Here is a 23,547-nt window from a genome sequence, read left to right as displayed (position 1 = left end):
CCCCTCGATGTCCAGAGGGGGCGGAGGAACCTCCCGCACCTCAGACTGTGTAGCGGACCAGCACCACCGGCCTGAGGAGAGACACATGGAGCGAGGGGTTAATACGGTAATCAGGGGGAGCTGTAACCTATATTTAACCTTGTTCAGTCTCCTCAGGACTATAAATGGCCCCACAAACTTCGGACTCAGCTTCCGGCAGGGCAGGCGAAGGGGTAGGTTTCGGGTCGAGAGCCAGACCTGGTGCACCGGGGCTTCACTGAGGTGGCGGTCGGCGCTCGGCGCTCGCCTTCTGCCACCTGATGGCCCTTTGCAGATGCACATGGGCAGCGTCCCATGTTTCCTCCGAGCGCCGAAACCATACATCCACTGCAGGTGCTTCGATCTGGCTCTGATGCCACGGTGCCAGAACCAGCTGATAACCTAGTACACACTGAAAAGGAGATTGGTTAGTGGAGGAGTGGCGGAGGGAGTTTTGGGCCATCTCTGCCCAGGGGGTGAAAGCCAACCACTCCCCCGGCCGGTTCTGGGAATAAGACCGCAGAAACCTACCCACATCCTGGTTAACTCTCTCCACCTGCCCGTTACTCTCGGGGTGAAAACCTGAGGTGAGGCTGACCGAGACCCCCAGAAGTTCCATAAACGCCTTCCAGACCCTAGACGTGAACTGGGGACCCCGATCAGAAACTATATCCTCAGGCACCCCGTAGTACCAGAAGACGTGGGTGAACAGGGCCTCCACAGTCTGTAGAGCCGTAGGGAGACCGTGCAAAGGAAGGAGACGGTAGGACTTAGAAAATCAAGCCCATGCCTTCAGAGCCTTGACAACAGCCAACAGCTCCCGATCCGTTTCACTCCGCCGGGCTGAGCTTCTTCAAAAATAAAGTACAGGGGCGGTGCTTTGGTGGCGTACCCGAGCGCTGAGACAGCACAGCTCCTATCCCAGCCTCGGATGCGTCCTCTACTATAAATGCCAAAGAGGGATCTGGATGGGCCAGCACGGGAGCCGAGATAAACAGAGCCTTCAGGTGACATAAAGCCCTGTCCGCCTCAGCTGACCACTGCGGTCGCACCGGTCCCCCCCTTAGCAAGGAGGTATTGGGAGCCGCTACCTGACCAAAGCCCCGGATAAAGTAGTTGGTAAACCCTAAGAACCGCTGCACCTCCTTTACCGTGGTTGGAGTCGCCAATTACGCACAACTGAAATGCGGTCATTTTCCATCTCCACCCTTGTTGCAGACAGGCGGTACCCTAGGAAGGAGACGGACTGCTGGAAGAACAGACATTTCTCAGCCTTGACATACAGGGCATGCTCCAACAGTCGACCAAGCACCTTGCGCACCAGGGACACAGAAGGCGAGAGCCAAATCGGCATATTTAGGGGGGATGTGCATGGTGGAGACCTGGTTTGGACTCCACCGTAGTTGCACCTATGGAAACACCTACACACTTCCCTGAGCACTGACGTGACCATCCCTTAAGAGCCCTCTGTTCCCACGAAAAAGTGGGGTCATGATAGGCCAACGAGGGAAGCTCCAACACCACAGGGTAAGCAGGAGAATCGATCAGAAAGAGACTAATTTTAATTCATAACCCTATCATACGTAGTGGAGCTGTGACCTCCCCGACCGCCGAACGCCACCCGAACAAGGAGAGGCACCAACTTCGGCGGAAGTCGTGACACATACTGCATGCTACACATACTGCTTTACTTAATACACTGACATCCAGTAGAAAATCTACATATAGTATATCACAAAAGTAAGTAGTGAAACTTAGATTGAGAATGATATGTGATATCCATTTCTTCAGTCAGTGTCCATGTTCCAGTACCATGCATGGTACCATCTGTCAGTAGAGCCATGTCCAGATGGGAATTCAGGCCAGCCCTGGGGAGGATAAAGATGCTGAAATGGGGACTAAGTTCTTTTGGACTAATTCTATCAAGAGATACACTCAAACAAATCAATGTTTCATGTATGTAACTCATGCACTCATGTCAATGGAATGAATATATGCTTTAGTATTTTACTCACATAGATATCAAGTTATAATTCTACCCTTTATTTATGAATAGTATCATTACATTGATAGCAGTACAGGATCAGCTTATCCCCAGATAAAGAGGGTTAGCCTCCATTTTGTTGCATGCTTACTCACCTGATCTTCCCTTTCCCCAGGTATGCTAGTTTTGGCATCGAGAGACAAGGAGGCTCATCCATGAGGAAGGTAAAGCAAATTATATGAAACAGTTAGTACTACTGTTACTCCCCTAATATGAGTGCAGTACTGTACTTTAGACACCTCTTCTAATCAAACCCTCTCTTCTTCCCTCTCCTTGCAGTCATTTCACTATGCGTCTTTAAGGACTAAGACCAAAAAGAGAACCAAAGGTAAGACATGAGGGATTAACCCATTCACTGTGAGGTTTCTTTTGGTGAACCTTTGTCAATAGTTTTCTTTTATATTAGGGTTTGTGATGGGGTTGGAATGATGTTAGTATTAAGGATACAGTATCATCCAGGGAATGTTTAGTGTGTCCATGTGTCTATAAGAATTTCCTGTGATATCCTGCTCTCCACCCAGGTTCTCTGACTAGCGCTAGCCGCAGGCGTATCTCCTGTAAGGACCTGGGCCATGGGGACTGTGAGGGCTGGCTGTGGAAGAAGAAGGATGCCAAGGGCTACTTCACCCAGAAGTGGAAGAAGTACTGGTTCATCCTCAAGGACTCCTCGCTCTACTGGTACACCAACCAGAATGTAAGCTGACAGTACAATGCAGCCGTCAAACATTACTTTATTTTCTCTTATCCACAACAGGCTTGCTGTTTACCAACACGATCTGCAGGTTTGTCAGATATAGCAACACTATAGGCCATATTCCAGATACTGAACCATTTACAGTGCCTTCAGAAAATATTCATACCCCTTGGCTTATTCCACATTTTGATGTGTTACAGCCTGAATTCAAAATGGATGTTTCCTTACCCATTTACACACAATACCCCAAAATGACAAAGTGAAAACATGATTTTAGAAATGTTAGCAAATTGATTGGAAATTAAATACATAAATATCTCATTTACATAAGTAGTCAACAACCCTTGAGTCAATACATGTTAAAATCACCTTTGACAGCGATTACAGCTGTTAGTCTTTCTGGGCAAGTCTCTAAGAGATTTGCACACCTGGATTGTACAATATTTGCAAATTATTATTTTTTTAATTGTTCAAGCTCTGTCAAGTTGGTTGTTGATCAATGCTAGACAGCCATTTTCAAGTCTTACCAAAGATTTTCAAGCCGATTTAAGTCAAAACCCTAACTATGCCACTCAGGAACATTCAATGTCATCTTGGTATGCAACTCCAGTGTATATTTGGCCTTGTGCTTAAGGTTATTGTCCTGCTCGCTGGCTCTGGCTCACTGTGTGGCCTTATTTGTCCCACTATTGTTTGTGGAGATATGCTCTGATGAAGGTCGACTGACCGAAAGCTCAGCTTAATTAAAATACATTTGCATATGACTGGCAGTCTGCAGAGACTTCTTCCCGTTTCTCCAGTTTTGCCTTTTGCCTCCAGCACCTTCTCAAATCATCTTTGGGTGTGCAGTAGATTCTGCCTATTATCTACAGGTTATTGCTCTGCTGAAAGGTGAATTTATCTCCCAGTGTCTGTTGGAAAGCAGAGTGAACCAGTTTTTTCCTCTAGGATTTTGCCTGTGCTTAGCTCTATTCCGCTTCTTTTTATCATAAAAACTCCCTAGTCCTTGCCGATGACAAGCATACCCATAACATGATGTAGCCACCACCATGCTTGAGCATATGAAGAGTGGTACTCAGTGATGTGTTGTGTTGGATTTGCCCCAAACATAACGCTTTGTATTCAGGGCATAAAGTTAATTTCTTTGCCACATTGTCTACACTTTTACTTTAGTGCCTTGTTTCAAACAGGATGCATGTTTTGGAATATGTGTATTCTGTACAGGCTTCCTTCTTTTCACTATGTAATTTAGGTTAGTACTGTGGAGTATCTACAATGTTGAGCCATCCTTAGTTTTCTCCTATCATAGCCATTAAACTCTGTAACTGTTTTAAAGTCACTAATGGCCTCATGGTGAAATCATGAGTTAGAAAGGATGTCGGTATCTTTGTAGTGACTGGTGGTATTGATACACCATCCAAAGTCTAATGAATACCTTCATCATGCTGAAAGGGATATTCAATGTCTGCTTTTTTGTATTTTTAGCAATAGGTGCCCTGCTTTGCAAGGCATTGGAGAACCTCCCCGGTCGTTGTAATTGAATCTGTGTTTGAAATTCATTGCTTGACTGATCGACCTTACAGATAATTGTATGTGTGGAGTACAGAGATGAAAAAATCATGTTAAACACTATTATTGCACACAGAGTGAGTTCATGCAACTTATTATGTGACTTATTAAGCACATTTTTACTCCTGAACTTATTTAGGCTTGCCATAACAAAAGGGTTGAATACTTATTGACTCAACATTTCAGCTTTTAATGTATTTGTTAACATTTCTTAAAACATAATCCCACTTTGACATTATGGGGTATTGTACACCAGTGACACAAAATCTCAATTTAATCCATAATAAATTCAGGATGTAACACAACAAAATGTGGGAAATGTCAAGGGGTGTGATAACTTTCTGAAGGCACTGTATGTTGAAGTGACATGTAGTGTACAGCATATTCCAGTGTGTCTCGTATACTTAATGAGGTGTGTCATCTCTACAGGCATATGGCAATGTATTGCTTCTTATTTCCCTTACTTCTCCTTCCCTAGGACGAGAAGGCTGAAGGTTTCATCAGCCTACCTGAATTCCGAATAGATCGAGCGATTGAATGCAGAAGGAAACAGTGCGTGTTTTTGGGATTCATGTTTTATTTTGTCTCTCAAACTTTTAGTGAACCTGAGGATTTAAAAGAAAACACAAAGCCTAAATGAAACACAAAGACAATCGCATCATACATTATTGCCAGCACGAGTGCTTCTGTTTGGCTTCAAAGGGACAACACAGAAACAGATGCGTGGCATGACTATTTTATTTTCATAATAAGAGCTTTAAATAGCCGTGGCACAAAGTAGTAGAAGTAATAGGTGTCTGTTTCCACCTGAGAAGCTGATTGGGTCACATAGGGATCAGAGAGGGGTCAACTGGCTAGGTGTGGCGTGTGCCAGCCAGGCCTCATGTCCCTATTACAGAGACTATAGCGGCGATAAGCACATTGCATATACAGTACACTTATTTGGCCATTACCAAATGCTCTGAAGCTCGCATTGTACCACATGGTCTGGATCTAAGGCTAATGGAATGGAATTATGCTAAATTGAGATGTTTAATCGTCAGATGAACTACCACATTACACAGACTAAATGGGTATTTTTTCTGCTTCCGTTACAGTGCCTTCAAAGCCTGCCATCCCAAAATTAAGAGTTTCTTCTTTGCCACAGACTGTTTGGAGGAGATGAACAGGTAAGACCAGTGCTATGATGGTAGGGTTAGTTAGTGTGCTTATTTCATCAAATGTTCTCTTGGTTGCAACAGAATGTACAGTAGGTGAACAGCTTATTTTCTAAGGCGTATTATCTGTTTCAGAGCATTGTTCTCCGTTCATTCTTAAACAGGAGAAATATGAAAATATACTTTAGATATCTGTAGTTGTGTTCTACTGAAGTGTTATTTTTCTTTGTTTTCTACTGAGATGAAAAAGAGCAGGAAGTATCTTGTTTCAAGGCACCCTCTGGGTCATCAGCTACTGCTTTGTTCATCAGAAACAGTTTCATCTTTCCCTAGTGTTGTGATTGATTCACTTGTTATCATCTCTGGCTCTTTGCTTTGCAATTATGTGGCAGTGTTGATCACAAATTCCCTTTTATTGATTGAGTAGCACTAACAAAAGAAAGGATGTGAGAGGATTCAGAGATTGCCTATCATGCCATCGATATACATTATTTTCTTCAATGCAGACTGTTAAAGGTCCAATGCAGCTGTTTTTATGTCAATATCAAATCATTCCTGGGTAACAATTAAGTACCTTAAAATGGTCAAGAATAAACAAAAAAGCATATTAGAGAATAGCAATTTCTCAAGCAAGAATTTTGCTAGGATTGTCTGGGAGTGGCCTGAGTGGGAAGGGGAAAACTGAAAACTAGCTGTTATTGGCAGAGAGGTTTAGGAACTTTTCAAACAGCTCTTACACTAAAATGACATTATCATAATTTTCATAATTTCACAGTATTATTCCAACCACATAGTGTGGAAATATATATTGTAATGAAACAGGCAGGGAGCAGGTCTCGAACCCTCAACCTTCTAGCCCGAAGTCCAGCGCGCTATTGACTGTGCCCCAAAAGCATGCTCGATCGGCAGTCGATATCCTCGCTTATAAAGCCAGGATCGTTACACAACTCCCTCCTTTCAAAGAGCGCATCCTCGCGCTAGCTTGCGACTCAACATCTTATAGGAACGCGCTCACTGGCCAAGCACACACACGTTTGTGGATGCAAGGTCCGATCACTTCTGACACCAATGTAATGAAACAGGCACCAGCGCGCTATCGACTGTGCCCCAAAAGCATGCTCGAGCGGCAGAGTCGATATTCGCGCTTATAAACCCAGGGTTGTTAGAATATATATTAAACACAGAAAAATACAGTTTTTTTTTACTGGACTGAGTCTTTAATTACAAATATTCTTAAGAAATATAGACTATAGTGCAACATACAGAGCCGGCGTTAAAGGGGCCTGACCCGCCCTACCGTACCTCCTTGCCCGTCAAAATAAAATATTTAAATATTGACCCAGACATGCGCCGACAGAAAGACGCATCAATCTCAATTAAAGCATCCGAGTGAGTGAAACATCACCCCTCTGTCTTAGTATGGGTAGACCATGTACAGTGCCTTGCGACAGTATTCGGCCCCCTTGAACTTTGCGACCTTTTGCCACATTTCAGGCTTCAAACATAAAGATATAAAACTGTATTTTTTTGTGAAGAATCAACAACAAGTGGGACACAATCATGAAGTGGAACGACATTTATTGGATATTTCAAACTTTTTTAACAAATCAAAAACTGAAAAATTGGGCGTGCAAAATTATTCAGCCCCCTTAAGTTAATACTTTGTAGCGCCACCTTTTGCTGCGATTACAGCTGTAAGTCGCTTGGGGTATGTCTCTATCAGTTTTGCACATCGAGAGACTGACATTTTTTCCCATTCCTCCTTGCAAAACAGCTCGAGCTCAGTGAGGTTGGATGGAGAGCATTTGTGAACAGCAGTTTTCAGTTCTTTCCACAGATTCTCGATTGGATTCAGGTCTGGACTTTGACTTGGCCATTCTAACACCTGGATATGTTTATGAACCATGTTTTTGAACCATTAAATTTTAGATTTTGCTTTATGTTTTGGATCATTGTCTTGTTGGAAGACAAATCTCCGTCCCAGTCTCAGGTATTTTGCAGACTCCATCAGGTCTTCCAGAATGGTCCTGTATTTGGCTCCATCCATCTTCCCATCAATTTTAACCATCTTCCCTGTCCCTGCTGAAGAAAAGCAGGCCCAAACCATGATGCTGCCACCACCATGTTTGACAGTGGGGATGGTGTGTTCAGAGTGATGAGCTGTGTTGCTTTTACGCCAAACATAACGTTTTGCATTGTTGCCAAAAAGTTCAATTTTGGTTTCATCTGACCAGAGCACCTTCTTCCACATGTTTGGTGTGTCTCCCAGGTGGCTTGTGGCAAACTTTAAACAACACTTTTTATGGATATCTTTAAGAAATGGCTTTCTTCTTGCCACTCTTCCATAAAGGCCAGATTTGTGCAATATACGACTGATTGTTGTCCTATGGACAGAGTCTCCCACCTCAGCTGTAGATCTCTGCAGTTCATCCAGAGTGATCATGGGCCTCTTGGCTGCATCTCTGATCAGTCTTCTCCTTGTATGAGCTGAAAGTTTAGAGGGACGGCCAGGTCTTGGTAGATTTGCAGTGGTCTGATACTCCTTCCATTTCAATATTATCGCTTGCACAGTGCTCCTTGGGATGTTTAAAGCTTGGGAAATATTTTGTATCCAAATCCGGCTTTAAACTTCTTCACAACAGTATCTCGGACCTGCCTGGTGTGTTCCTTGTTCTTCATGATGCTCTCTGCGCTTTTAACGGACCTCTGAGACTATCACAGTGCAGGTGCATTTATACGGAGACTTGATTACACACAGGTGGATTGTATTTATCATCATTAGTCATTTAGGTCAACATTGGATCATTCAGAGATCCTCACTGAACTTCTGGAGAGAGTTTGCTGCACTGAAATTAAAGGGGCTGAATAATTTTGCACGCCCAATTTTTCAGTTTTTGATTTGTTAAAAAGGTTTGAAATATCCAAAAAATGTCGTTCCACTTCATGATTGTGTCCCACTTGTTGTTGATTCTTCACAAAAAAATACAGTTTTATATCTTTATGTTTGAAGCCTGAAATGTGGCAAAAGGTCGCAAAGTTCAAGGGGGCCGAATACTTTCGCAAGGCACTGTATCTGATGCTGTCTGGACCAAAATAATATGGCATGTCATATGATTCCTGGCCAGACAGCATCAGATACATGGTCTAATACTGAGACATAATGGCTACATACTGTTTCGCTCGCTCGGGTGGTTTCTTCAGTGATATAGTTTCAGCAGAGGAAGAGGCAAAGCGAGAGGGCTCTCTTGACAAAATCTGTCCAGTATAAATAAGACCAATGCGTTTCTATGGGAATAATATGCAGACCTAAACTTGTCGCCTGCCTTCCCGCCTTTGGGACAAACACTCCCGTTGTTAGGGCTGAGACATGAGCATCTCGTCATTATATGCAGATCTCTAGTTTCAGCCTCTTGCGAATTAGAAAGGAACGATGGCAATTGCACAGTTATGGAGCCAGATAGCTGCTAAAAGGTTGAATGTATGTATAGTTAGGATCGTAAGAAAATCCATACGGAAATTGTTAGGATCGTAAGAAAAGCCATGCGTGAAACATGAAACGAACTGTTCAATTTGATCTGTAAACGTACAAACCCAATGTTATGACTATGAATGAACATTTACACGTTCAATTCTTACTTTGTCTCCCTTAACTCGGTTACAGATATATTTTATACATACAAACTTTTGTCAGGAATGTGGCATCTGTAAAGGACATGAACTGAATGTAGCTAGTCAATCAAGCAACTCTAGCCCAGATGTTAGAGTTGCTTTGCAGCTTCCGGTTTCATTTCCAAAATAAATGTCAAGAGCTTGTTTTAGAACGGCATTCAATAACAACGTAGTACAACTAGATGGCGTAGTGTAGGCTTGGGCCTTCAGCAAATGACTTGTGTGAGAATGATACTATAAAGATACAGAAGAGCCTTGTACAGAATAACCGCCTGAGCTGCAAAATAGAAAGTAAATATGATTTAGGCTCGGCCTATTCCACTATCTAAATATGCCATGCTGCTGTGTGTTATTTAATGGCCATATAATTGCATAATTAATTTTTATAGCTGTGTAGGGCTACTGTGGTGATCATGTAACCTAATGAATTACACTTTTTCCAGTATTTGGGAGCACGGACTGTAGGCCTTATATTGGGCATTTTGACTGTTGTATTGTGAATTCCACTTTGTATGTAGGCTTGTTATAGCCATTTGCATTGCACAACCCCATCATGCAGAGGCTATATCCATATCAATAAATGAGACATAACAAAATATTAAGTCTTGGCTATAACCGGTCCTGAGTAAAATAGCCAAGAGGTCCCAAATGGTCAAGACTATCTATAGCTTATTCTTATTGCCAGATCTGTTTTCCCTATCAGCCACTGCATGGGCTTCTTCAATTATTTTGTTTCAAATATATTTAGAACCCTGTGAGCTAGGGTCTCTTTTTAAGGGGAAGCCTAAGTTCTAAAATTATTCCGCAAGACACCAGTACCCAAAATGATAGCCTAAATTGCAATGCATACAAGTTGAAGGCCTATTTTTGTTTTTGGATAGGCCTAAATTAAACATTGAATTATTAAAGTGAAAGGCTAAATAACTTTGGAGAATTTAGATCATTTTGAATACACACATGGATTTCAATAAACAATTGGATAAGACTGTTCTATTCTCTTTGATTTAGTTCCTATTGTAACTCCGACAAATGACAGAATGGATGACATACTGACTGACAACTGAATGAAGGATGAATGAAATGTTCAAATATGTTGGAATGACGAGTTGCACGCATCATGCATGCTCTGCATTTTATTTGGCTAGTAGGCAAATAGGCCTACATTAGGATATAATGACTCTATGACTGCATGCCCCCAGAAGGGACTCTTCTGAGGCTGAGGTGTTCTTTTCCGAATGCGTATGGTGCTGCATAGAGATCACACACTCTTCAACTGGGCAGCAGTGTCACTATGGAGGGGATAGACTATATGGAGACTACCTAAGACCACTGCAACAGAGTTATTGTAAAGTGCGGGAATAAGCTTATGCCAGACTTTTCCTTCATTTAACGTCTCCCTTGTTAATTTCAAAGTCCATATGTTCGTGACCCGATGACTATAAATCATGTCAAATTATTAAAAATAAATTGTTTTAGCCCCTCCTACATAATATGCTTTGGCATGATTTTGAGTGATAAATAAATGTCAAAATATTCTATAAAAATGTATTTTGAGTGGCAAAGTCTCCAGTGGTCATACATAATTTATAGATTCAACAAACATCTATCATTATTCTATGTTTCATTATTCCTGGTTGATACTACTGGTTATGATTGCAGACAGAGCCCAGAGAATGGGATGGTGCAATATTGAATTAGTCATAAGGTGCATGCATGGGGATGCCCGTGCTGTGTATATACTGTACACCTAGCAGACTGAAACTTCACTGTTGTAGGCATAATACAGCTAGTGATATCTAGACTTGCTCTGGCAAACAAATCCATTACATTAGCTACCTACATGTGAAGTAAACTCAACTGAGTAATAGAGACTTTACCTTGAAAACGTGCAGGAAACCGCTCTCCAGTTTCCCTGACTTCCGTGTTTTTTATACTGTGTTATGCTTGTTCGTGTAGCACTCCTCACAGGCCGTTTGGTATACATGTTTTTTGTTGGTGAGATGAAACTGCCCAAACTCTGAAAGTTATTGTTGTACATCAGAATTGCAACACAAGATTTGTTCAAGCCTAAATGTTTGTCTGTAATCGCAACACTTACATTAAATGTTTCACGCATGGCTTTTCTTATGATCCTAATGATACGTACATTCCATAAACTGTGCACTGTTAGGATGCTGGATTATCCTAAAATAAATGGATGTTTAGCCAAAATTATATAATTACTCCTGTCAACATAAAATCATTCAAAACACTTCACCGGGGAGCATGACTTATCCACAGAGGATCATTAGCTTCTTTAAAAAAAATGGCTGTGGATTGTATGGGAAGCCTGCAATTTGATTAGTGCGCGTGGCAATAGGTCTAGCTGATTGAGTTGCGGCTGTCAGTAAAAAGCATCTGAAATATGTGTGAAGATAATGTGTCTTTAGTATAATTTAAAATGTGGCATCAAGAAGGGGAGGAGGTGTGGTGAAGATATGGTGTGTCTCATTTCAGAATGCATGCATACGTATGTAAGAAGGGCCCATTTTGCCGATGTTTGCTTTATTTTTGTCTTAACTGACCACGTACACCACTCATTTTTTCCTCGCCTCACACGAGTCAACAAAGTCAGTTTTTTTTAATTAACATCCATTGCGCATGATAGTTTCTCAGTATTTGAGAAATCTTTCTAACACTCCCGGCCTCAATCCCCAAGCCTCTGTGTGAAAAGAGCTAAATATATATATCCAGTGGAAACGTCATAAAAAGCTGCTTTCTGTCCTGGGCTTACTGGAGCAGGACACTTTAAGGGCCTGGAATAGGCAACTTGATACACTGTTGCAAGTTTGTTAACGACAGCTTCAGACTGGACCCTCTGATGATTTGATGCAATGTTGAACTTCACTGGCAATAGCTCAAGTCAAGACAGGGAGAAAGGGAGGCAGACATGCGGAGAAGAGAGATTAATGTGATTGAAAGAACCAACATTTTCATTTGGATATTTTCTACTGTTCTTATTTGTCAGCTTTAGGCCTATGTATTTTACTTAGTAGTTGTTGGAAGTTATTGGCCTATTCAGTGGCGATTTTAGCATGTAAATCTTGGTGTGGCAAACAATTCTTTATTTTTGATGCATGCCAGTAAAGCCACTACATAACACAACACAACACTAAACAATACATTCATTGCACATTGACAAACCATGCCCACAACCTTGTTAGGGCCTACCACAGCTACACCTGGCTATCAGCGGACCCTTGTCTGGCAGCGAAACAGTTAATTCAGCCTCATTTACAGGCTTTTTAAAAAACATAGCTGATATGGCTGACTTGTTAAACAAATGTGGTTTCTACTGACAAGTGATATGTACAAACTATGGCATAGGGGAACAATGAGCGGATAAGAGGCAATCCATAATTTAGATTAAGACCTTAATGAGCGAGCTAGGACTGACGTAGTCAATATAACTATTTGTTCAGCACTTTTGAAATGTACAGCGACAGAATTCAGAAAATGGGCCGTTCTTACAGTATTCTCCCTGTACACCAAGTCAGAACCGTAGGATAAATAAAGGGAGCATATAAGCAGACAATGAAAGCTCTTACAGTATTCGATGATTACAGTTCTCTAAAACAAGTTATAGGCTACATGTGCACCATCAAGTCAGAACAGTAGGCTAAGTTATGAGGGGGAAAGGGACCAAATTATTAGGGTTAGGCACATAACAGCTTACTACACAACATACACTTGGTATTACTTTCTTGGCTACAGTATACATATCTCCCTGGCATATTACATCATTTATGCAGCAGCATACAAGACATTTGGACTCACCTTGTTGTGCTGTGCTCACTTCAACAGGAAGGTAGTGCGGCGGTCCTTCTTGTGGGCTCTAGAAAGAGGCCCGGAATGCCGAGTTGGATGACCGTTCAAAATTATTTTCCGTATTTTCAGAGTCGCAGCTAGTTTTATCTGAGTTCCCAGTTGTCTTGAACTCAATGAAGTCTGAGATTTCTCAGTTCCGAGTTTCCAGTTGTTTTGAACTTGGCAGAAGTCATGCTGGATTGACAGCATGGATTGACAGCATGGCCAGTGTATTCAAAGGCCCATGGCGTTACCCACGTTTTTGTAAAATCCAATTGGTAGTTACGATCTTGTCTCATGGATGCAACTCCCCTACGGACTCGGTGAAGGTCAAGAGCAAGGCCGCACTGCTTCTTGACACACTGCTCGCTTAACCCAGAAGCAACAATGTGTCAGAGGAAACACTGTCGAACTGACAACCAAATTTATTTTATTTATCCGTTATTTTACCAGGTAAGTTGACTGAGAACACATTCTCATTTGCTGCAACGACCTGGGGAATAGTTACAGGGGAGAGGGGGATGAATGAGCCAATAGTAAACTGGGGATTATTAGGTGACCGTGATGGTTTGAGGGCCAGATTGAGAATTTAGCCAGGACACCTGGGTTAACACCCCTACTCTTACAATAAGTGCCATGGGATCTTTAATGACCTCAGAGAGTCAGGACACCCGTTTAACTTCCCATCCGAAAGACGGCACCCTACACAGGGCAGTGTCCCCAATCACTTCCCTGGGGCATTGGGATATTTTTTTAGACCAGAGGGAAGAGTGCCTCCTACTGGCCCTCCAACACCACTTCCAGCAGCATCTGGTCTCCCATCCAGGAACTGACCAGGACCAACCCTGCTTAGCTTCAGAAGCAAGCCAGCAGTAGTATGCAGGGTGGTATGCTGCTGGCAGAGTCAGCTTGCAGGTGACCGGCCCGCCACAAGGAGTTGCTTGAGCACGATGAGGGCATCCTGGCCTGCCAAACCCTCCCCTAACCTAAACGACGCTGGGCCAATTGTGCACCGCCTCATGGGTTTCCCGGTCACAGCCGACTGTGACACAGCCTGGGATCGAACCCGGGACTGCAGTGGCGCCTTAGCACTCATTGTTGAATTTGTCATTTCCAACTTGTTGTGTTATGTTTATGTCCAATGGCTGATGAGCACCGATACGTTTTTATCTATAATTTCTCTTCATATGACAATGATTGAAAGGGATTTTCCAGCAGATTGCCGACTTGATGCATGATGATGACTGCTAGCTTTCTAGCTAAGATTTTGAAAGTATGATGTTGACATGATCGGTCCAATCAAAGCTACGGTAGATATAACGTGATTTGACGTCATTTTATCTTTGGGCAATGACCATGAGACTTATTGGATGGGCACTTCCAATGTAAGTCTACGGCAGCACCCAAGGGGCTTAAATTTCCGAGCTCTACCTGTAGATTTTGTGGTGACGTAGTGTCCCCATCAGTGACAGAACACTGAGCCAATCACGGCACAACTAGAAAACATTACCAACCCCAACGCTCCGTATTTTCCGCTGGCTGCCCCACCACCACAGAAAGCGCTGAGCTAGGCTGAAAAGAAACATGCATTTTGGAGCTGTCTTACTCAAGAAAGCAAAACAGAGAACATGTTTGTATGCGGCTTTATTAACTCGTAAAAAATAAATAATTACATTGGTATGTGACACGTATTAATGCCAAAATAACATGCAAAACAGAAAGAAAAAAATATATATACAGTTGAAGTCGGAAGTTTAAATCAAATCAAATGTATTTATATAGCCCTTCTTACATCAGCTGATATATCAAAGTGCTGTACAGAAACCCAGCCTAAAACCCCAAACAGCAAGCAATGCAGGTGTAGAAGCACGGTGGCTAGGAAAAACTCCCTAGAAAGGCCAATACCTAGGAAGAAACCTAGAGAGGAACCAGGCTATGAGGGGTGGCCAGTCCTCTTCTGGCTGTGTATATTTCCAAAGTTGTGGCAAAATGGCTTAAGGACAACAAAGTCAAGGTATTGGAGTGGCCATCACAATGCCCTGACCTCAATCCCTTTGAAAATATGTGGACAGAACTGAAAAAGCACGTGCGAGCAAGGAGGCCTATAAACCTGACTCAGTTACACCAGCTCTGTCAGGAGGAATGGGCCAAAATTCACCCAACTTATTGTGGGGAGCTTGTGGAAGGCTACCTGAAACGCTACGTTTGACCTAAATTAAACAATTTAAAGGCAATGCTACCAAATACTAATTGAGTGTTTGTAAACTCCTGACCCACTGGGAATGTGATGAAAAAAATAAATAATTGTCTCTACTATTATTCTGACATTTCATTTTCTTAAAATAAAATGGTGATCCTAACTGACCTAAGACGGAGAATAATTTTTACTCGGATTAAATGTCAGGAATTGTGAAAAACTGAGTTTAATTGTATTTGGCTAAGGTGTATGTAAACTTCTGACTTCAACTGTATTCTTTACTAAATGTAGCCCACTGCTGCATTGGCCTGTAGGCTATCTCTGAGTTGTATGCTCTCATTTCTTTAGTCACTAATGGTTCACAGTGTATCAGTGTGTCTATGACAGAGGCTAGTGCTCTCTCCATAGTTTTAGATTTGTATCATTTATGGCCAACTTCGGATTTTTATGATTAACCATTTTTTTAATGAAACTGTTCCATGAAATGTGCATTTAAAAATAATCATAACTGGCACTCAGATCGGTAGAAATGGTAGGATGAATTGTAAGCTTCACCAAACTTGAAATTCACGAGCTGCCTATGGTCTTTACTATTACACTCATTGAAAAAATGTATGCAAGTGCATGCACACATAGGTCACATGAAAAGAGTCGCATGAAAAAATGGTCCGTCTGTGGAAATCAAAGGCCCCTCCAACTGATTTGTTCAGGCGGCGAGTCTGGCAACACAACACATTTCAAACTTCCTAGCACTCCCAGTATGGTATCAGTTAGTCGATTAACCTTCTCATGTTGTGTATCTGCACCCTGTCTTCTTACCCATTTTAGATGGATGAACCGGCTGGGGCTGGCAGCGATTGGCTACACACCCGACGATAAAGTTTCTCGCCCTGATGAAGGTAGGACAATCTGACTAGATGTTTAATGACATCGGACAACATCCTGTTGTGATGTGGAAATTGAGTGATTTTAGGACATTGACGTAAAATGTTACATAAGTGTGTTAGATCAATACCTATTGTACTGTAGTGCAATACTGACAGTATTGGCATGGATGAGGTCACCCAAGCTGTTTATTTTATTGATGTTCAACTTTGATGTGTGTTTCAGATTACTGGAGTGAGAGTGACCAGGATGAGATTGATGGTTCTATGACCCTGAAACAAGAGGGCATGTCATCACGCTGTGATACCTACCACCGCACCCCGTCTGTGAGTGCAGGCATCTGGTCCACATTCTGGAACACACACACATACACACCAGTGGCGGTCGGTGCTATTTAAGATGAGGGAGGGCAATTATTTTTTTCACAAGCATGGCCTTATTTCTATTATAGCATATTGGATGACTGTCATTCATATCCTATTCACTCAGTTCAATGTAACATTGATAGGTTTAAGCTACAGTACTATATGATACTCTAATTTTCCCTATACCCATCATGAGTTTGCTACAGGTAGAGAGAAAAGACACTGACACATGGACAGATAGTGACACATTCAAAACCGCCTTGCACACTCTTGCCTGCATCTAGCTGATCTAGGGTGTAATCATTAGTCAAACAGTTGCAAATGAGAGTTTCTATTGGACAAATTCAGGTAAGTTTATTCCCATTTTCGTTCCGTTTGCTTCTGTTTAAGAAATGTTTTTCGACAGAATCAGCGAAATGAATGCACCCCTAATCACACGTAAACACAGTTAACTTTCATAGCGGCCACGTTGTATTCTTTCTCGCATCTATGCGCTCTCCCTCTCTCACCTTTTCCCTTCGTATGTGGACTTCAATGCACAACACATCAGCTGTATGTGACCAGGCAAAAAAACCTTTCCAAGCCAAACTGTATCCTAACCGCTACACACAACCTACATTATTGTCACCATATTAGCTAAAGTAACGTCATAGACAACATCGCGTATAGAACTAATGCGTTAGTAAACCAACTACAATCATGCAGTAACGTTAGTGTATAGTCTGTAAGCAGTTTAGCAGTTACACCGGCGGGTCCTGGTGGCAATAAATGAGTGAAACCAAAAGCTTACCTTGACTTGGAAGAGTTCCAGTGTGTGTTGGATAGTCATAGCCAGCTAGCTAACATATCATCCCTCTGTTTGATCAGGGTGTTTGAGTAGGCCAAACTAGCTAGCATTTGTAAAACTGAAAGTGTTTTTGTTTTTTAAATTAAATTAATATAGTCTTTCTCTCTCTCCTTGAGTCTCTCCTAGCTGTAGCTTATGCTCTCAGTAATATATTAATTGTCTGATTCTTTGCTTGGGTGGACACCATGTCAGTTCATGCTGCAAGAGCTCTGATAGGTTGGAGGTTGTCCTCTGGAAGTTGTCATGATTACTGGAATGGGGTGAGAACCATTTGAAGTCAATGTACCCTGAGGAGGACGGAAGCTAACATTTTTTTAAATGAAATTCACTGAGGAGGATTGTCCTCCTCTTCCTCCTCTGAGAAGCCCCCACTGATACGCACACTTATGCTTAAACTCATACAATACATAATGACCCTATCATTAAATACCTCTGTCCACTGGTGCCCTTCCAGGTGAACTCCTCCAGTCCGTTCCCTGAGCGCCACTTCTCCAGTGAGTCCACGTACTCCCACTCCTCTGCTGAAGATTCCCGTCCGGACGTCCCCGGGAGCACCCACTCCTCCAGCTGCCGCCCCACCCTCCGTGACACCCAACGCCGCTCCTGGCAGGACCTGATCGAGACGCCTCTCACCAGCTCGGGCCTCCACTTCCTGCAGACGGTGCCGGGGGAGGGTGACAGGGGCGATGGAGGCTACGGCAGTGGCCACATGGGAATGGGTCAGCTGCTCATGTCTCCCGAGCGCCGGCGTCAGGCCACGCTACCCGCCCAGAGGCGCCGGCAACCTGACAGAGATGGGCCCTTCCCATTGGTGGACATAGAGGAGCGTGAGCAGCGCCTCCACCACTGTACACATAAGCAGCGCAGCCAGAGCCTGCCCCGGAACAGGGACGTGCAGGGCACCAAGGGCAGCCTGCGCCCAGCAGGACCCTCAGAGGAGAGGAGTGAGGACGATGAGGTGCCATTCAGAAAGCACAACTCCAAAAAAAAACAAGGTACTTCCTGCTCTCGCCAGGCTTCTCTTTAGGACTCCTCAGATTTCAAGTTACTGTTTAAAAAATACACATATACCTGGTTATGCCTTGATTATATATTCATTTGATGACATGGTTAGGGTTGCAAAATTCTGTGAACTTTCAATAAATTCCCTGGTTTTCCCGAAATCCCAGTTGGACGATTCCTGGAATTAGGAGTACATAGAAAACCTGGATCCTCCAACCACTATTTCTGGAAAACCAGGGAATTTATTGAAAGTTCACAGAATTTTGCAACCCTAGACAAGGTACTTTGTAAAGCTTGTATCCAAGTTAAAATGGTTGAATAAGGTTTAGCTTTGAAATCCTGTCCTAATTTCCCCGCTCAGATTCTCGGTCTAAAGAGCGAGGCCATGATCATGAGGGAGTGGATGGCTTTCATGAGCTGTATCGCTCCATAGAGCAGGCCAGCCTGTCTGCCCTGGGGGAGCAGAGGCCCTCCACCAAACAGGAGTTCAGACGCTCCTTCGTCAAGCGCTGCAATGACCCTGTCATCAATGACAAGCTGCACCGCATTCGTGCCCTGCGCAGCACGCTCAAGGTACGGAGAGGAAGGGACACAGCCACAGGGCAGGCTGTGGGGCAGTCATAGGCAGTGTTTTCCCCAAGTATATGAAGTAGCCAGCCAAATATGAAAAGTAGCCAGCCAGGGAGTTCCGGACTTTGTGGTTCCGGTTTCCCCTCCTGGGGAAAGACATTTTGTTTTTGCAGAACAAGCTCTATTTTGGTGGCCTCTGGTACATTCTAATGCCTTGATTTCATCCAAACTATACAGCTAAATTATTGAATAGTTAAAATCAAATCAAATTGTATTGGTCACATACACATATTTAGCAGATGTTATTGCGTGTGTAGCGAAATGCTTGTACAACTTTACATCCCAAATTGGTTAAATGAGTTGTGGTACTGAGTAGAAAGACATGACTTTGCAATTAAAATTACTGAAAATGTATGAATTCAGTGTGTTGCATTGGATATCATCTAGACCTAGGTAAAATAAGCTTATTTTGTTTAACCTTTAACCTGTCTTCTCTTGAGATTAAAGTCATATTTACAGTTTTGCTGCAAGATATGAATTGCCACAATGATGTTTGTTCTTCAAATTATGTATTTTATTGGCTTTGTGGCTGTGGACACTAAGGATAAGCAAACCAAGGTGTCATTTTGTAATTTGGGGGAACTATCCCTTTAACAGTTTGGCCTGTCAATCATTCACTGTGGGTGGGATTGTCAGGGGAGGGGGCAGGATGTTTCAGAGTTGGTGGGGTTTCAGACCTGGCAATCATTCACTGGGGGTTGGACTTAGAGGGAAGGCGGTAGCTTAGTAATATAGTCAGAGAAACTAGTCGAGTCTACTCTTTCAATTTAGTTTACTGTGGCAAGTTTTGACATGGGCTTCAAGTCCTAGGAAAATACAAACAAGATATTTGGTTTACTTGTTCCGATGAGATACCATGGACATGTAACTACATTGTATGATTTATGAATAGCAAAGTATATACAGTAGGAGACTGACTTATTCAGTCAGTTCGACACTATTAATAAACTAGTCAACACTTGCTGTTCGATCGTCAATCAAAGCACAGGAAATAGCCTGTGCCCCGACTCCGTGGCTGGCTATATAAAATACATGAAATAAAATAGTTGAATGTGCCACAAAACAATAATTAAATAGATTTCAAGTCATCGTTACCAGTTACATTACATGGGGCGTGTAAATTCACTCACAGGAGACGATGAAGAAGCATGTACCGAGAGTCGGGACAGACAGCAGACTGACAAACCAGCAGTGTTTCCCTGTCATCGCTCGCTTTATGACTGACAGGCGCCTTTCCTACCAATAGGGCACTAGAAGATGCATATTGTTTATTCTGGGGGGAGAAGGCTATACTGACTTTTCTGACTAGTGAATTTAAACTTTTAAATAAAAAGAAGCCTAGTTAATTTATGAAGTGGAAAAAGTAGCCGGACAATAATCAGTCTGTTATTGGCTGGTTAGCCAACGGCCAGCGCTTAGGGAAAACACTGCAAAGGGCAAATATGAATGGTATAGGATGTTACAGGTCCAGCAGGTGGCTGTCTATATCGATGCGAGGGAGGTGGCATATGAGTGGGGTCATTTAGGTGGTATGTAAGCCAAACACTAACTGATGTGTTCCCACAGGCCAAAGAGGGTGATCTGGCCATTATCAGCCAAGTGCTGGACGACCCCGGTCTAAACTCCCAGAAGTTCCAGGAGTGGAAGCAGCAACACCATGAGCTGTTTGTGGACATCTGTGAGTTCAGCTCTGCCCCGACAGAGTCTCACCCTGAGGGGTCCGACCTCTCACCCCTGTCTCCACCTCTGATGATGCACACCCACTCCTTCATCGAAACTCACGTTTGAGTGCTCAGATACAGAGTAACAGGAAGACACTGTGGAATCATGCAATCATCTCTTTCCCCGCCAATCGTCGATGCAGCCAGGGTCTACCGTCACCATTCACAGCAAATGAACTGACAAACCAATCACTGTAATATGTGTACATACTGCACTGAGATCAAACAGAAGAGAGTTACGGTCGGTGTATATACTGTATATTGAATAAAATAAGGCTCCCACGGGGTGCCATTCTGCATGTGTGGAGAAACTATCCTTCTTCATTATTATCTTCAAAACAGAAAATGCAACAGATGAATAGATTGAAAGAGAACTTAACAACAAAAAGAAGACAAGAACTGTTTTTGGCTGATGCAGTGCATTTTTTTCTTCGATTCTCATTTTTGTTATTTATTTCCTTGCTTAAGAGGAAGCAAGCTTTGATTTTATTTCATTTTTTATTTCCCCTTTAATGCTGCTTGAAGAGAGAGCTATGTAGCGACGGGCTATAGGCATCATTCTGATTACAACAATGCACCCCCCTACTGGGCCAACATGTTACTGTGTGACCCTGAGCCCCCAGAAAGAAAGCCTCAATCTGTGTAAAAGTGTATGTGATGCACTGTATGTTTGTGTAAGTGTGGATAGGACAGAGGTGTGTGAGGAAGAGAGAGTGAGAGAAAGAGATGGAGGTATTTGGGCTTTTAGTGTATGAAGCTCAGTAGGGTTTTATTACACATTTTTGTTGTATGTACGGATGTTGCATGTTTAACATGTATGTATAATTATGTACATTTTGTTTGACATTTAAACAAAGTAGTTTAGCCAAACACAGCTCACCGGAATGACACTTTACATTTATTGATATGTCTCTTTGTAGCTATTTTGATTTTGCCAATCATTATAGCATTTGTTGGTGAGATTTATTTTTGAAATCAAACATCTGCATGGTAGTAAACATGTACATGTGGCCATTGAGGTTGAGAAATGTGTTAAATAAAAATATGATATTGTTTGCATAGCAGCACCCTCTATTTAAAACTGTGAACTATATACTTGTGAATGCAATCTTTAGATTCTGTGACGACAGAATCTTTTTACTTATATTTTTCTTAGAAAAAGTATATAAAAGACAAAAAGCATTGCGTCTCCTGAATGACTGTTTTTGCTTCATTCCACCTGTCACAGAAGTTACGTCCTGATCTTCAGGGTTGATTCAGGTCTTGAGTTTTGCTCATGTATTCTGTTCCCTTTCTGTGTCTCTGTTGATTTTATGTGAAGGTACTGGCTTATTTTCAAAAGGATCCCAGAAATTGTGTCGAATTGTATTTGCTTAAGTTGTTTATTTCTACAGGTTAAGAAGTAGTACTTCAATGTGTTTGCATTCCTTCTGCCTAAAATACATGATCAACAACTCATAACACATTTTTCATTTTTAAAGTTTGACATACTTGGTTGATTCTTTTTAGGCCTTTTTTCTGGACTTTCTTTTGCCTGTGATGGAATATGTCATTTCTATCAAATTTTAATTATAATGTTTTTCTTTGTGCTGCTTAATACATGCTCCCTTATTCCTGGCAGGATATTGACATTTCTTCAATTCACCTCCAGTTATCATCCAGTGTTGTGTCCTGATACTTAAAATGCCTTTAGGTGTCAGTACATTTGTTATACAGTATAATCGACTTCAAATTATACAGTATGATTACACAGGCCCTGCATTGTTTGGCTACATGTCATATTAGACATTTAGGCTACTAACATTTATAAAACGTGTCAGCAGTTACTCTCAAGTTGTTGCTTGCAACTTTCACATTTTATGAATAGCAGTACATGTATTGTAGAATGTATTTCATTTAACCAGAATGTAATTGTTCTCACAATGTTTTAAAACATTGTACATGAAATCTGCCCAATCTGTCCAGGGTTCCACTGTGTTATTTTGGAGGTGTGCACCTCATAGTACAACTGCGCAGGTGTGTAGCTAAGATGTAAGTTGCACTGCGACATTAAAAAAAGGAACATATTGCTCTTTTTTGGAAGTATATTATTATCTGTTTATCTGTACATTAACTGATTAAAAAAAGTGTTATCAAGAAAGAGATACATTTATTCTTCCTATGAATCAAAAGTAGCCTTTTTGTTTCTCAGAAATATATACAGTACGAGGTTGTAAAACTGAAGTTGTAAAACCAATAAACTGAATTACTGCACAAATAAATGCATTCATGTCTATTTATTTCAATAAAAACAGGACTCTGAACTAAAGCAGATCTTCAACCCTGCTGATAGGGACCCACATAATGGGCAGGCTTTTCCAGGATAGGATCAGGAATGAAGAACAATACTCTAAATAAAGAAAACTGATTAACATTGCTATGTGTATGTCATTGTTATAGTGGAGGTCATTATTCACTGACCCAGTAAACAGTGCTTAACTTGGGCAGAAGCTCACTGGAGCTGATACCGCCACCACAAAGGTTCAACTGCTTGAGCTCTTGTTCTACTTATCCAATATTAGCTCAAAAGTATTGTGGAGCTCTTGCATCCAAATGTAAATAGTACCTGTGTTGTGCTGAAAATCTCCCCCCTGACAGAATCCCCCCCCCCCCCCCCCCCCTTTGTATTCTTCATTGCTGCGACTTGCTTGCTAGTTGAGATTTCTGCTCTTCACTCAGTTGTCAGTTTAGCCTACATTTCACTGATCTTAGTAGCTGAAATTTGTCTGCAGTTTTCGTTTTGGCTATTTGTTTCAAGTGTATGTGGCAGTTCTAGCTTGTATGGCCCGGTGCCAACCCCGGCAATCTTAGTAGCAGAAAGTCCTGGGCGGCTGCCCATGTCACCCGTACCTAAATCCGCTCCT

At 42.2% G+C, this 23,547-nt stretch overlaps 1 protein-coding gene across 2 annotated transcripts in view; it reads left to right on the top strand.

Moving 5' to 3' along the window:
- Nucleotides 1–22,905, top strand: part of LOC110537307 (connector enhancer of kinase suppressor of ras 2) — a 73,086-nt gene extending 50,181 nt beyond the window's left edge. For both annotated transcript variants that reach the window (XM_021623241.3, XM_021623240.3), the window contains 10 exons: nt 2,178–2,226; nt 2,342–2,390; nt 2,584–2,756; nt 4,804–4,877; nt 5,423–5,494; nt 16,023–16,093; nt 16,305–16,405; nt 17,746–18,286; nt 18,655–18,866; nt 20,490–22,905. In XM_021623241.3, the coding sequence (XP_021478916.1) occupies nt 2,178–2,226; nt 2,342–2,390; nt 2,584–2,756; nt 4,804–4,877; nt 5,423–5,494; nt 16,023–16,093; nt 16,305–16,405; nt 17,746–18,286; nt 18,655–18,866; nt 20,490–20,711 (1,564 nt within the window). In that variant the 3' untranslated portion in view covers nt 20,712–22,905. The remainder of the gene's footprint in view (nt 1–2,177; nt 2,227–2,341; nt 2,391–2,583; nt 2,757–4,803; nt 4,878–5,422; nt 5,495–16,022; nt 16,094–16,304; nt 16,406–17,745; nt 18,287–18,654; nt 18,867–20,489) is intronic.
- Nucleotides 22,906–23,547: the final 642 nt, after the last annotated feature.

This window comes from Oncorhynchus mykiss, chromosome 12, assembly GCF_057628025.1.
Source record: "Oncorhynchus mykiss isolate SJ-2025 chromosome 12, ASM5762802v1, whole genome shotgun sequence".
Classification (NCBI taxonomy): domain Eukaryota; kingdom Metazoa; phylum Chordata; class Actinopteri; order Salmoniformes; family Salmonidae; genus Oncorhynchus; species Oncorhynchus mykiss.
The sequence above is the reverse complement of the archived record's forward strand: the minus strand, read 5'-3'. Positions and strand labels throughout refer to the sequence as shown.